The 14,377-nt window shown below is 35.1% G+C and overlaps 1 protein-coding gene across 2 annotated transcripts; it reads right to left on the bottom strand.

Moving 5' to 3' along the window:
• Position 1: 1 nt before the first annotated feature.
• LOC126810693 (b(0,+)-type amino acid transporter 1) lies at positions 2-13,448 on the bottom strand. 2 transcript variants are annotated; one of them, XM_050535888.2, is made up of 11 exons: positions 13,229-13,448; positions 10,728-10,946; positions 9,373-9,498; positions 8,980-9,079; positions 8,513-8,557; positions 7,545-7,668; positions 6,827-6,930; positions 6,634-6,730; positions 5,351-5,500; positions 4,823-5,000; positions 2-973 (listed from the first exon to the last, which is right to left on the bottom strand). In XM_050535888.2, the coding sequence occupies exons 1-11, from the start codon at positions 13,431-13,433 to the stop codon at positions 903-905; spliced, it is 1,419 nt and encodes a 472-aa protein (XP_050391845.2). In that variant the 5' UTR covers positions 13,434-13,448; the 3' UTR covers positions 2-902. The 2 variants fall into 2 exon arrangements, with proteins under 2 accessions (XP_050391845.2, XP_055954283.1); XM_056098308.1 differs by lacking the exon at positions 13,229-13,448 and having other exon boundaries at positions 10,728-11,087.
• Between the last annotated feature and the right edge of the window lie 929 nt (positions 13,449-14,377).

Below are 14,377 nucleotides of genomic sequence, written 5' to 3'. Positions count from 1 at the left end.
TTTGACTAACTACTCTACAACGAACCCACTTAGCTGTGGATAAATTATAAGTTTATTTCATACTTCATGTATTTATGGGAGCCACCGTGGCTAAATGGGTAAGAGCTGGCTCGTTAACCTGGAGGTCGGGTGTTCGATCCCTGCATTGGCCGAGAAAGCTCATTTTCCGACGTGGTTTCCCCTTATCAGTGGTGAAGGACATAGGGCCTGACAAGGACAGCTGCCTAGTCATTCAGATGAGACGAAAAACCGTGCACGTAAAAGATTCCTTGGCAGTTGGAATTCTATATAATTACGTTCATTTAACACCGCGTAAATCCTGTGCATGCCTGAACCAACATTTATTTTATCCATTTGTATGTAACATTAATAAACTTTACTTTACCCTATATTGTCATTGAAAATTTGAAGGTATCTTGAAAGTCCCAACTCATTCAAAATCTATATTCTTACTTTCTGACAAGAACCCGAATATTGAAGTAGCCATTTGCATGTAACTAACTTTTAGATGTAACACCTGGACACTGAAAAGGGTTTGTTTTTGCAATCTGCGGAAATGAAGGGTCCTACTAATCACCGACAAGAGCAAATTTATGTAAATAGTGCCACAAGTCTTGCAAAAGTGATGAAAAGGTAAAACATGCTGTAGATATGCATATATCATATCCAAAATTTAAATGATTTTTTAAAAAATAGAAAGAAATATGGATAATTGAAATTTTGACAATAACGGTCCTACACCATGAGTAAGAACTGTGATAATTACACAACGCCAAATGGCAACATGTTAAGAAATTCGTGATCATTATGTAATAGCTTATTATAATATGCATCTTGTATTTAACATAATGTATGTTTTTGAAATCATTATGAACAATTATTATATGACATCATCAGCTTTTTTATTCACCATAATCGACTTTTGTAGAGAAATCACACAATAACAACCTATGACTAAATTTGACAATCACGTCTGAAATAGAATCAAACAATTAAGTGTTATAACAAAAAAATAATGAATTAAATATATGATTGCTAAATGGTCTAAAACAAATAAATAGTTCCAATCCGAACTGTACCGAAGTACATTCTGTCCGACTCCGATCCGATTAGATGAGCTTTATTGAATTATTTTGTGTGTGTGTGTTTTGCTATGAATTGCTCATCTAGACCAAACGTACATACATACTATAATGGCACAATCATTAAGTACTATAATTCATATTAAGTAAAATCCAATATCTAAGCCCACGGTCCTAGCCCTTAAGCTTAACTTTGGCCAGTGAAGTGTTCCGAAATAATTCATCATTCAGTATGCGAATAAACATTGAATGTGTATGGTGGCGGCATTAAAAATTTAAAACAACGTCCTAGTAGTCCATGTGACAGACCTGGATTTTGGAACATCATTACCAATTTGATAAATTAATTCAACCATGATTTTCAGTCAGCCTGGTCGCTGAAGTGTTCAAATTTGATTGATGGACTTCCGAGTTACTTTGCTAAATTGCATTTTGGCGGCCATCTTTAAAAATGGCCGCCATTATTTCATTGAAATTGAGCGCATCGGGGAAACCCTCATAACTCCTGAAAAGATCGACCCATGGATATGGAATGTGGCTCACAATGTTCACAAGAAAATGCTACTTCTGGTGCTATATGATACTTGTTGTTGAATGAATCATATATTTTCCAAATCAACATATTATTCTGGAAGAAGCAACCTTTTGACATTTTTATTTTCCCAGGTTTTCATGATTTATTTTATAAGTTTACTACCAAATCATGTTCAGAGTAATTTTAGCCAAATCATGTGTGTGGTCTTCTTAAGTTATTCAATTAGCATAAATAAATACGCCAAGTGGTCCTTCCTATACAGCTGCGGTGGCCGCAAACTCAACAAAAGTCTTAAGTAGACTGTCAAATTTAAAATGTTGAACGTCGGCGAAGCAGGGCACAAACTTAGTGAACTTTTAGCTAGTGTGTCACAATCGAAACGATATTTAGGGACGGGTTGTTTCTGTGTCAAAATTTGTCCCTAAAGACAATTTTGAGATTATGTCACTTCTGTGACGTCATTTTCGGTTGGGGTTCTGTCCGATTTATAAAATGGCCGCCATAATTTAACGAAAAACGAATTTCTAGTTAGGATGGGTGAGTATCATGCAAGGTAGGGCTTGTGATATATCATATATAGGGTTTTCGTAGCCACTGAATTTAAAATTGAATTATTTATTGGAATTTTCGATGAAACGGAAAGGTTTGTTCCGCACAGGTATTAGCTTAGAAGGGACAAATACAATTTGTAGAACCAGATATTTGATGTTAGTGAACCCATTTTTTCCAGGACACCTGTTTCACACAAAATCTTATTTTCTATCCAGACGAACCTTCAGTATAATAATCTATCTGCATACAAAGTTTATGAAAATACACATTCAAGCAGCATTTAATATGGTCTACCACCTGTAGGACACTCCCTTCAACTTAAAAATAAATTGTTTATTGGAATTTTCGATTAAACGTAAACTTTCTTGTACCTGTAAAATACTCGACTAATATACCAGTTGTTAATTTGTAACATGTTTAACATCATATCTTTCCACGCGAACTAACAATAAATTTTTCATTCGATAAAACGGAAACATATTTTATACCTGTCAAATAAATACCAATTGATTATATGATACGTTGAAGTTTACCATGTAATACGGAAATTTGCAACACGTTTATAAGCACCATATCTTTCAAAATCAACTAACAATAAATTGTTGATTGGATAAAAAGGAAACATTTTTTTTATATAACTGTAAAATAATATACGAATTATCGTTTTAACATCGTATCTTTTGCCTCCCTTTTCAGGGATGGACACTCAAAAGGAGTATGGTAGTTTCGGGGGTCCCTAAACTAGTCAATGTTCTTGCGTAGTCATGAATTTATGTCGTTTTTGATGAATTATTAAGATATATACATAAGCTAAAATCACCAGGATATACTCTAGAAAGTACCCTTTAAATTACAGTCAGTTTTTTCAAAAGAAATTTCGAGCCTGGTTGTAGAGAACCCTGTCGTTCACCTCATGGAGCAAAGATAAGCCTGTCCTATCCTAGGTATCATATGTGTAATTTCATGTCAACTTCTCAATTGTTAGGATGTGTCATTTTTAGCAATATCATTAACATCACTTTCAGCATTAATTTTTGAGTTTTTATTCAAGTTCAGTGACTCTGAAAACCTTATAAAAGAGATATTATAAGTTATATAAAACATTCATTCATGTTATGGAAATTCTGGCCGCCATTTTGAATTTTCCCCATCTTGGATTATTACAACTTTTTGTTTAGATTAAACATACATTATGCAAGTGCTAAATCTGCCTATTCCAGGTCTTTCTTTAGGCCTGAAATGTTTTCTAAATTATTATTTAGACATTAATTAACTGATCCAGGCCATAATCAACTCTCGATGGCATTGGATTTCTCCGATATTAAATAGATTAGAACGGTTCAGCCATATTTTTATTTTTATCTAAAAATGGAGGAGCGAGACTTAGCTTCGAACAGCCAGTACAGTGGTTGAAATTATTGCACGTGTCTTGTTAAACCTTCAAAGGCTAATATCTTCGCTCGCAATAGAGTAATTTGAAATTGTCAAATTATTCATTTTACATTATCTATTTTCGAACTATTGTAGCAAGAATGGCTAGCTCTTTATCTAAATCGTACGTAATGTATCTTTAATTGTAAGCTTATTGGATAGTACATGTCATATCAAACAATGAAATGACTATTATCTGACATATTGGTCATTTTAGGAAATTTTGTCGCCATTTTGAATTTCCGCCATCTTGGATTTGGGACACTCATATTAGAGATTATTTTTTATGATCAATGTTTCTGATATCTATTAAATCACTTTAGTAAACTTACGAACAGACATGAAAAAAAAATCGAAAATGTTGCTTTTTTTTCAGATTAATCTTTTACTTTAAAACTGGTAGTATTGATTAAACAACATTTATCATACAGCAGCAGATGCAGAATTATATTATGAACATTTTGAGATATATTACATATCCATATAGGCGAAACTGTTGAGGAGTAATGAAGGCTTCCCCGACTCGTACTATTCAAATAAGAAAAAAACGGCGGCGGCCATTTTTAAACATGGCCGACAAACTGACATTTGGCAAAGTGACCCGGAAGTCCATCAACCAATTTTGGACACTTAAGACCTAAGGCTAACTGAAAATCATAGTTAAACCAATTCATCAAATTGGTAATGAATATCTGCCTGTCACATGGACTATAGCGAAGACGTAGTATTCAGATAACATATTTTGGCTCGAAGTTCGCCTTCATCGTCATAATGGGGGGTTGGATGGCTGAATGGTTAGCACGCGCGCTGTATCATAAAGTCTGTCATTGAGTCAACTGGCGTGGTTTGGAATCCCCGGTCGTACGTGACAAGGAGTAGGGTCGCCTGTCCAACCTCGTGTGTTTTCTCCGGGTCCTCCGGTTTCCTCCCACTGCTAAAGACCCATATGCGCAAGCGAATTATTGAAATAAAATAAACCATATGTTAGTCCCGATATGACCTAGTTTGTGTCGAGTGGACGTTAAATCCCATTTCTCTCTCCCTCTCTCTCATCGTCATTACGAACGACCCCAAAAGCATTTAGCTCCACATACAAACCGAAAAAATCGGAATCAAACTTTCTAATGGCCATTTTAATTTCTAGTCAACACTAGACCAATACTTAGTTATTCATACGAAGTGACATCATTTAATTGTACACGAAATTATATATACTACTCACTATTAATAGTTGTAATTGGCGGATATCTAACCATTGATGTTTGAGATAGATAATAGACAAGGGTTCCGCTACCCAATATAGCCACAGTAGACAGAAATACCGTATTGTCCAATATCAAAAAGGAAATCCCAAGTATTGTAGAAACACCCACATAAACAATAGGACAAAACAGCACAGTCTAGAACAAAAAACAATATGATTAGATAACAATGTCCTTGTCAGCCCCTGTGCTATACCTAACAATTGAGAACCGGTCGTAAAAATCCATAATTCTTGTCGGCCCACAAAGGGCTTTCGCAAGTTTCAAAATAGCTCGACGAGCGCCATCCCACTCAAAACAATAAAAAATTCAAAATCGTGTAATAGATTCAAAATACTAGGCCAACCTTTCTCGTGCTTATAACAAGCCATACGATTCCGCAAAAATGTATCATTTTAGGAGTTTCCTGCATAATTCAGAGTATTAAATGAACAGAAAAATACAATTTTTTCAAAACACATACATATATTATATTAGGATAGATATACCTGAAATGTGTCCGTTGTGTCTGGATATTTCTGTCTTATCCATTTTAAAGAAGCTACACAAAATATAGACCAGGTTATTTTAAAGAATGAATAGGTAGTTAGTAAAGATCTGATATCCCCAATCAGTATAACCATTACAGATGTTAGAAACTGAAAGTTAAAACATTACAATAGATTGATCAATCTAAATGTAAATGAACGTGTTATAGCTTGGAGCCTTTGGGCATGGCGGGATGAGTAAAACCAGCTGTGTTAATTTTGGTGTCCAGTACCATTCACGAAATTGTTTAATTATTAAATCAAGCATTACACAACCACTCCACAAACAAATAAGAATCTTACGGTATGAACGGTTATATTAATCACCGACACGGGGTTTGTTTGTCAATAGTATTTCAGTGCCTTTTTGTGTCGACAGCGCCTAAAGTATAGCTCATAAAGCATTGGAAAAGGTGGCCGACAAGGAAAGATATGATATAGATATACGCTTCTTCTATATGCCATCATTTATGGATATTGTTGGCATAAAAGACGTTTGTGGGTTCTTGTCCAGTTCCGAACTGGGCCCACCTGTCCACCTGTCCGTGACAGGTGGGCCTAAGCTCATTAAAAAAAGTGGGCCTAAGCCTATAAAGCAAAAAGAAAAAAGAAAAAAGAGAAAGAAAGGAGAGGGGGGGAGGAAAGGAAAGAAGGAAGGAGAGGACAGGACACAGGTCAGGAGAAAGAAAAAATAGGAAAAAAATGACTGACAACACAAAAAAAAAGTATACTACAAGGAAAGAACTTTATGAGTTTGACCTCATTATACCGAGAACGAGAACCGTGTAATTCATCTTTTAACCTCTACTTAGTTCTTCATAAGTCATTATCGCCGAAATAATCACCAAAAACTTGCCAGTTTTGAGTTTTTCGCGAAAAATTAATCACTTCCGGGTTCGGATTTCACTTTCAGTTTCACTTTTCACTAATTGTACCAGGAAATCTAAAATTTGCCTTTTTCTGCTTTGGTCTGAAATGCTTGGAAAATGGGTTTGCGGTTGTCAATTTTCAAAATTTTCCAAGGGGGGGAGAACCCCGCGCAGACTCCCCTCGAACGCTCGCGCGCCTTCGGCGCGTACTTGTGTGGGCCTTGGTCAATGACCTGACAGGTGAGCCTTCGGCCCACCAGTCCAGCACTGTTCTTGTCTGTGATTAGTACGACCCGAACAGACAAATTTCCATTAAATCTGTATTTAATTATATTTATAATCTTGCATGTTTAAAAAAAATAATTGAGAACTAACCAGAAACAAAATGGATACTAATGGTGTTCGCCTGGTTATACTGACCATGCTCAGGAAGCGTGGAAAGAGGTTATCTCTTCCGGCAACAAAGTTCATACTGAAACAAAGGTTTAGAACTATGAAGATAGAATCCAGGAAGTAAGAAAATAAACCATCGGAACGAAACCAAATAACAAGAAGAACATGAACTTACCGACTAGCCATAAAAATATTGCTATTACCGGAAACAGCAGCAAATAACCCGATGATCGGTAAAATCACCCATTGAAAGAATCCTAATTTATGCTTTGAAAATACCTGTCACAATAATAAAAAAGCAATAAATAATACATTTATTTAATTATGTAAAATTACTAAATAACAACGATTTTATCATGTATTCGACATAACTTTCCAAGTTACGAAGATCTATTTAGAATAAGACTTAGAATCAATATTTTCTTCTTAAAGATGCATCACAGACAATCCAAAATGTCAAAGTTAAATTGTTCACCATATCATGACATAAAAACCCCCCAACTTAAATTCAAAGTGCCAGAATGATTGCCATAATTTTGGCATGAGAACATAACAGAATACAACTTTCCCAAGCTGATTAGGCCACCATGATGTTATCTAAGTAAAAAAGACAAAAACTTCCTTGAGTCCAATCGTTCAAAAGTTTCTCCGGTGTCTATGTATGATCAGCATAGTTTGTTGTTTTCGGATCCAGTACCGAAGCAAAACTATAATCTATAATATACACAAATATTTTTTATCACTGATGTTAGCTACTTCTATACACGTACTTTGTCGGGGTTAACGTCCGCTTTTACCTAGGGCGATAACGCAGACGAGTGTCTAAGAGGGAATCTGAACTATTGTTAGTACCGACTGTATTTCTGTACATTTTGCCATTAAAATGTACTTACTAGAGCTATAGCTAAACCAGATGATATTTCTTCAGTAGTGAGAACAGCATGGTAAGCTACATTTGTTGTGACATATACTACAGTAGGTATTAGTACTCCTATTAATATAGACAAGGGTAAGTTTCTGAAAGCAATCAAAATAACATGTCAACAACGAATTACGAAACTTTAAAAGTAAATGCTAAAAATGGTTCATTCGATACTCTACACTAGCCAGGATGGTTACTGACAAAAGTTAGATACCTCCTTTGGTACTTTAATTCACGGGATAGGCTAAAAACTCGGCTAATTTCCCGTACTATTTTAGATACGCAGAAAGATATAAATAAGTTCAAAAGGACTACATCACACATAAAACAACACACAATCTCCGGATACTGTAAGTCAGAAGTGTGCGCAAAATATAAAAAAAGATGATTATTAATATACCTATCGTAACAGCCATATTATCTACGGCAAACAAGTAGGGATCAGTCATCAAAATAAGGAACGTATTAGTGGAAACATGGTATTATTCTCATTTAGTGGTTTGTCACTTTACAATATTACATTTCTTTCCATTTTGTTTCAGTAAAGTTTCGATTGGTAGTGTAAGTTTATTTTCTAAGACATCTGATACCACTTCTCATTTGAGGAATCCATATAGCTAACATTTTGGGGAATTGTAATTGTAAAAGAAGCAAAACGACTGTTGATCTGAAGCTTGGAGTTGGGACGAGTGGTCCTTGTTCGTTTTTGTTAGGCTTAGACGCGTGTTCATTCTTCCAACAGAAGTCGCCCGATTGCATATATTTCAAGATTCACGATATGTTTTATATTCGCACGAATAAAACGTAGAAAACTTGAATGTATCGAATACCAGTTAATTAGATTTACATTTTCATTGTTTAGCCAACTTAAATATTTATGGATTTTAACAATCAACAGTTGCTAGCGCGTTCATCAGCCAAAGAATTGTGATATTTTACCGTTTTGCTTTCTGTATTTCTTCTGTTCCAAACGCTAAGGCATCCCTAAAATACAAGGTAGGTATTCGTTATAACACAACGATATCTAAGTGGTAAATGTTTTAAGCTCATTTCCATGGTCAACGTGCTGGGACGAAAATGTTTCGGGCACCGTCCCTATTCATTTAACTGGCGTGTAGCTGGGAGCATTTTCTTTATAATAAATCATTGGTTGCAAGAAAAGAAAGTCTTCATGTTTAAGAACACATGGTGAGTTCTCAATGTCAAGAGTGTTTAGTATATGTTTTTTATGATATATTACGAATGACAAGCAGCTTTCATAAAACACATAGATATAAATATGGCACTAAACATACAGTTTACAAGAACTTTGTACCCATTTCGAAAACGTTGATTTACCTTGATTAACATTGGGGATAAAAGCATGGTATTTTGTTTACATGGCATCAGTATATCTTGCAACTTACCATCCCCCATAAGCGAAGAATGCAGCATAGAAAGCCTTTGTTAAACCCAGCATAGTGATGTCAGTTGTAACAAATGAATTCTGGAAGTTCTCCGTCTGACCTTTAAAAAAATGATGCACGCACACCGCATATTAAATAGTTTCAATCATCCTGGATTGTGAACAACATGGTGGTGTCTAATATAACTAAATTTCAGGACCATTAAATATTTTAATATTCTTTACTACACAGCTACGACTGCCAATACCAACCATAAATTGTATATGTTGGAGGCAAGTAAATTGCCACCCCATGGTTTTACAATGTATACTTGATAGTGTAAGTTGATGAATAATAAAACGTTTCAAACTAAAGTTTCAGTGATACAAAAGACTGCGAAGAAGATTAATTTACCTTGTGCTAAATGGATGAACCCAGTTCCAATAATTACCATTAATACTGTAACTTTACAAATAGTACTGATAGTTTGATAATATGCACCCAGTTTAACGCTGTAACAATTTCCACATGTAATAAGGGCTAAAAGGAAATATCAAATATTCAAATTTCAATTCAATTTCATTCTGCTTAAAAGTTTATCGTTTTTGTTCCGTGGAACAGGGTATAATCATTTCTTTGCATGAAGTTGTGGTTCCACTATTAAAAACTCCGGTAAACTTTTTCGACTTCAGCAACTTACAAATAATCGTTTTGTCAAAAATGTATGTCAAATAATTGTTTGATATCTAGAAAAAGCGAAGACGGGTGCCCTCACTGCTCCGTGGAATGATTCTCACTGCTAAGCTACAATAAGGTAGGCAGCTTACTTAAAATCATGAGTACTATTTGCGTGCGTTTTTGGTTGAATACGTTTCACACGCGTGTGCAATAATAAATATTTGTTGACAAGATATAGACTTTGGTGCGCGAACTGCGAACGCCAAACATTTGGGATAATGCGACTTGACGATCTGGTCTTGTTGATTTCTCGCGTATTTTTGTTATTATTCTATAAATATTGAAACTTCTGGAAAATTCACAACGAAACGAGAAAGGCTATGTGCTGATAATAGGAGCAGCCGGCTATTTTAAATGTCAATTACAGATAATATGTCTTCTATTCACTTAATTCATTCATTAAATATTCGCTTATCTGTGTGTTTTTTTTTTGTATGAAATTAATGATCGTCATATGCGTAGCATTGAAAGTGGACTCTTGTTTGTAAATAGACAAATCTTTAGATGTGCAAGACACCTACAACTAAAATTTCAAATTTTCCCATTTTATAAAATAAATTTGAATCAGTATTAATGGTCCATGAAGTATCTTAATCTATCCCAAACTTAACTCCCACTTATTGTCAATAAAATATACCCATTACAACAGATTAACACACGCGTGTACATGTTTTCTGTAACAAACAATTGAAACTATAGTTTTTAATACCACAGTGTTACTATGTAAATATGTATGTAGATACTTCGTGACATCTGGCGTAATAACGTAACAGTATTGCTACGGCCGGTTCGGTTTGTTAGATTATATACTCAAATAACACACTTTTATGGAATAACAATTGCTATGGTTAATTTCACTGCGACGTTTCAACAAGATTTCACAAGTCGTATATGCTTGATAACGACTTGTGAAATCTTGTTGAAACGTCGCAGTGAAATAAACCATACTAATTGTTATTCCATAAAAGTGTGTTATTTGATTATGTTCCAATTACTAAATGCCATTCAAAGAATATATACAAGTACATTACCCAAAATAACAATAGTTAAAAGAGTCTTGGCTGAAGATGGTGCACCATACGAACACATAAAAACAGCTCTCATAATATATTCCGCAGACGCCATACATCCCAGGGCAGTTGACATAGGTCGCGTGAAGACACTCGACCAAACAAACAGAAATCCAGCCATATCGCCAAAACCTTCCTTTATATAGGTATAATTACCACCCGATTTACTTACTCTTGAACCTACAATGTTAATATTTATTTTATGATCAGTAGTGGAATACCGCGTTTTATCAGTGAAATAAAAGTGTTATTCCACTGGCTAGCAGTAGTCCATGTTGTTTTTACCTAAAATGATTGTAAAATCATAAAATAAATAGAACATTTGTCGTTTTGTCGTGAATAACATATTTTATTTCATTGAGAAGCAAGAAAACTTATATTTTCACGAATGCGTTGCATGAGTGAAAATATAAACGTTTTCTTGCTTAGAGATGATCAGTAGTGGAATACCGCGTTTTATCAGTGAAATAAAAGTGTTATTCCACTGGCTAGCAGTAGTCCATGTTGTTTTTACCTAAAATGATTGTAAAATCATAAAATAAATAGAACATTTGTCGTTTTGTCGTGAATAACATATTTTATTTCATTGAGAAGCAAGAAAACTTATATTTTCACGAATGCGTTGCATGAGTGAAAATATAAACGTTTTCTTGCTTAGAGATGATCAGTAGTGGAATACCGCGTTTTATCAGTGAAATAAAAGTGTTATTCCACTGGCTAGCAGTAGTCCATGTTGTTTTTACCTAAAATGATTGTAAAATCATAAAATAAATAGAACATTTGTCGTTTTGTCGTGAATAACATATTTTATTTCATCTCTAAGCAAGAAAACGTTTATATTTTCACTCATGCTACGCATTCGTGAAAATATAAGTTTTCTTGCTTCTCGATGAAATAAAATATGTTATTCACTCTAAAACGACAAATATCCTCTATGAAATAAATATGTACGGTTCTTTAATAATGGGGTTGTATTTATATATTAAATGTCTCTGCAATTAAAAAAAACAGTCTAGTTACACCACTATTCTAATAAAACTCGATTGCCAATTATGTTTATTTCATTTTTTATATAGTAGTCCATTTACATGTCACACAGTTTCTTTAGTGTTGGCGTTTAGATAACCTGATCTACTCGACAACTATAGTTGTGGGTGTTGATATACAGGGCTGCTTATTGTGGTGGATTATTATTATTATTATTATTATTACAGCATATTTATAGTGCACCCTTTCATATAACATGTTCAGGGGCACTTTACAAAGTGACAATGTAAATCACACATAAACAACAAGATTATGGGCATGTTAACGATTGTATACAGAGTCCGTTAAAAGCCTGATTAAATAAATGTGTTTTAAGTTGTTTTTTAAAAGAATACAGAGATGTACAACATCTTAAACTAAATGGTAGATTATTCCATAAAACAGGTGCTTGATAACTAAAAGAGCGCTGACCATAGGAGACTAGTTGAACAGTTTTGGGCTTTAAAAGTAGTTTATCTGATGTACATTTGAAATACGCACTGACTTCTAGTATAGGAGTACGGTAAATGTCCCACAACTATGATTACAAACATACGTGTAATTCACAGCTAGGGTCGAATTAAGCTTAAGTGAGGCCCCTGGCTGAAAATGGCACTGAAGCTCCGGCATCACCAGTGAAAAGGGGAATATTCTGGTCATGATCCAACACATTCACACAAATGCTATTTGCATGTCAGTATGGTACATAGATTATCTGGCACATACATCATAATAAATGATATATTTATTTGTGGTAAAAAAATATTTTAGAACTAATTTGGTGACCCCGTTATAATAGGGCCTCTGGCTGCAGATCAGTCGCTCCACGCACCCTTTAATCCTGCCGTGCAGACTCTTGCAATATCGACAGGAATTCAAATTTAAGTTAACCCGGGCTCTTGTCGATAGCAAAAACAGAACTAACTGGGTTATTATGAGACCACATATCGAACAGGTATGCTGACTCTATATGGATACTATAATTGTTAATTAAAAATTGAATAAGGTAAATGTATGTAAACGTTCGGAATTCCAAAGAGCCGGTATCGTGCTGGGAACGGTGCATACTTGCTCTATCAAAGGTGGATAATGTCAATTCCTATTTTCGGGGAAAATTGGCATAGCTACTAATTTCAGTTTTACGTTCATATTGTACATTAAAGAAAGAGAATTTCTACCCGCCCGCATATGTGAGCCTTTCTACGACTGAATCGAGGATTTACCATGCAATATTATATATATGAAAACCAACGCTTAGGGTAGGTTAGTATGAATGTGGATTCTGAAATGCTGTAATATCGTACTTTTGGTAACTGTTTTATATTTCAAACATTTGTTTTACAGTTAATCACGATTTGTCGTACAGGTAAGTCCTCTTGACACACATTCATCCACAGAATTATGCCTTTACATTGCGATAAATATATAAACCTTACCTAACTCCATATAACACATAGCTCCACACAGGGCCAATAATCCACAAAGGGTCCACATCATAAGAGTTACTCCTACGGAATACCCACATCCGATTAAAACCGATGATGGGCTTATAAAAATGCCAGAACCAATAATTGTACCAGCGACATAACTGATGCAGGCTGCCAGACCAATTTGTCGTTTTAATGTCACCATTCCGGACATTCGACACAGCTGAGCTCGTTTTCTTTCTTCTAAATCCTAATAAAATAAGGAGTTCAGAAGTCTTAAAGGGGGGCTATAACGTCAGCATTCTTTTAATTACTAAACGTGTAACCTGCTTAGAAATGCTTTGGACATTTAAAAGATTTATTTACACCGGGCAAGTGGCGATATTTTTGAGAATATATTTCATAGAAATCTTCAAAACTGTATTTTATCAGATATGTATATGCCATTGTTAAAACTTCATTATTGAATAATGTCATATAGTCCGATAAATATAATAAATGACCTAGAACAAACTGCAACGGAATTTCTCTCGGCGGAATCTGGTAGAGGGGTCCCTGAAGGTCTCCCAAACAAAAATCGCACAAAATAATGATAGGTTTTCAAGTAATCAACATAAATCCAATATGGCCGCCATTGCCACCATAAAGTTCCAATATCTCGGAAATGGTTGAGTTTGGAGGGTGTAAATGTATTACGGGTAGATAGAAAGGGGCTACGCTTAATCACGTTCCTATGACGATAGGTTTTCGTGTAATTAGCATAAATCCAATACGGCCGCCATTGGCACCTTAAAACTCCAATATCTCGGGAATGATTGAGTTTATAGGGTGTAAATTATTAGGGGTAGATATAAAAGTGATACCAAAGAATCAAAAAGGCATAATCCATGACGTCCTTGTGACGTCATATGTCCCAAAGCCCTGTATACGGCTTTGACACGTCCAACAATTGGCATAAATCCAATAGGGCTGCCACCGTGGTCCCGTGTATACATTGGAATGCACGTAAAAGATCCCTTGGCAGTTGGAATTCGACATAAGAGTAGGCGATAGTGCCGCTGCCCGGGCAAAATTTCCCTCATAGCACACTGTATGGCGTATGCCCGTCTTCATTAGCCCAGCATAGGAGCAGAACAGTAGGACGTTAAACCCCATTTC

Source organism: Patella vulgata, chromosome 1 (genome assembly GCF_932274485.2).
Source record: "Patella vulgata chromosome 1, xgPatVulg1.2, whole genome shotgun sequence".
NCBI classification, from domain to species: Eukaryota; Metazoa; Mollusca; class Gastropoda; family Patellidae; genus Patella; species Patella vulgata.
This window is presented reverse-complemented; position numbering and strand designations above follow the sequence as displayed.

Coding starts and splice junctions, on each gene's coding strand:
- LOC126810693 (XM_050535888.2), bottom strand. CDS start 13,433: ATGTCCGGAATGGTGACATTAAAACGACAAATTGGTCTGGCAGCCTGC. Junction 5,501..6,633: donor TAGTATCCATTTTGTTTCTG/GTTAGTTCTCAA, acceptor TTTAACTTTCAG/TTTCTAACATCTGTAATGGT. Junction 974..4,822: donor GCCAATTACAACTATTAATA/GTGAGTAGTATA, acceptor ATTCTATTTCAG/ACGTGATTGTCAAATTTAGT.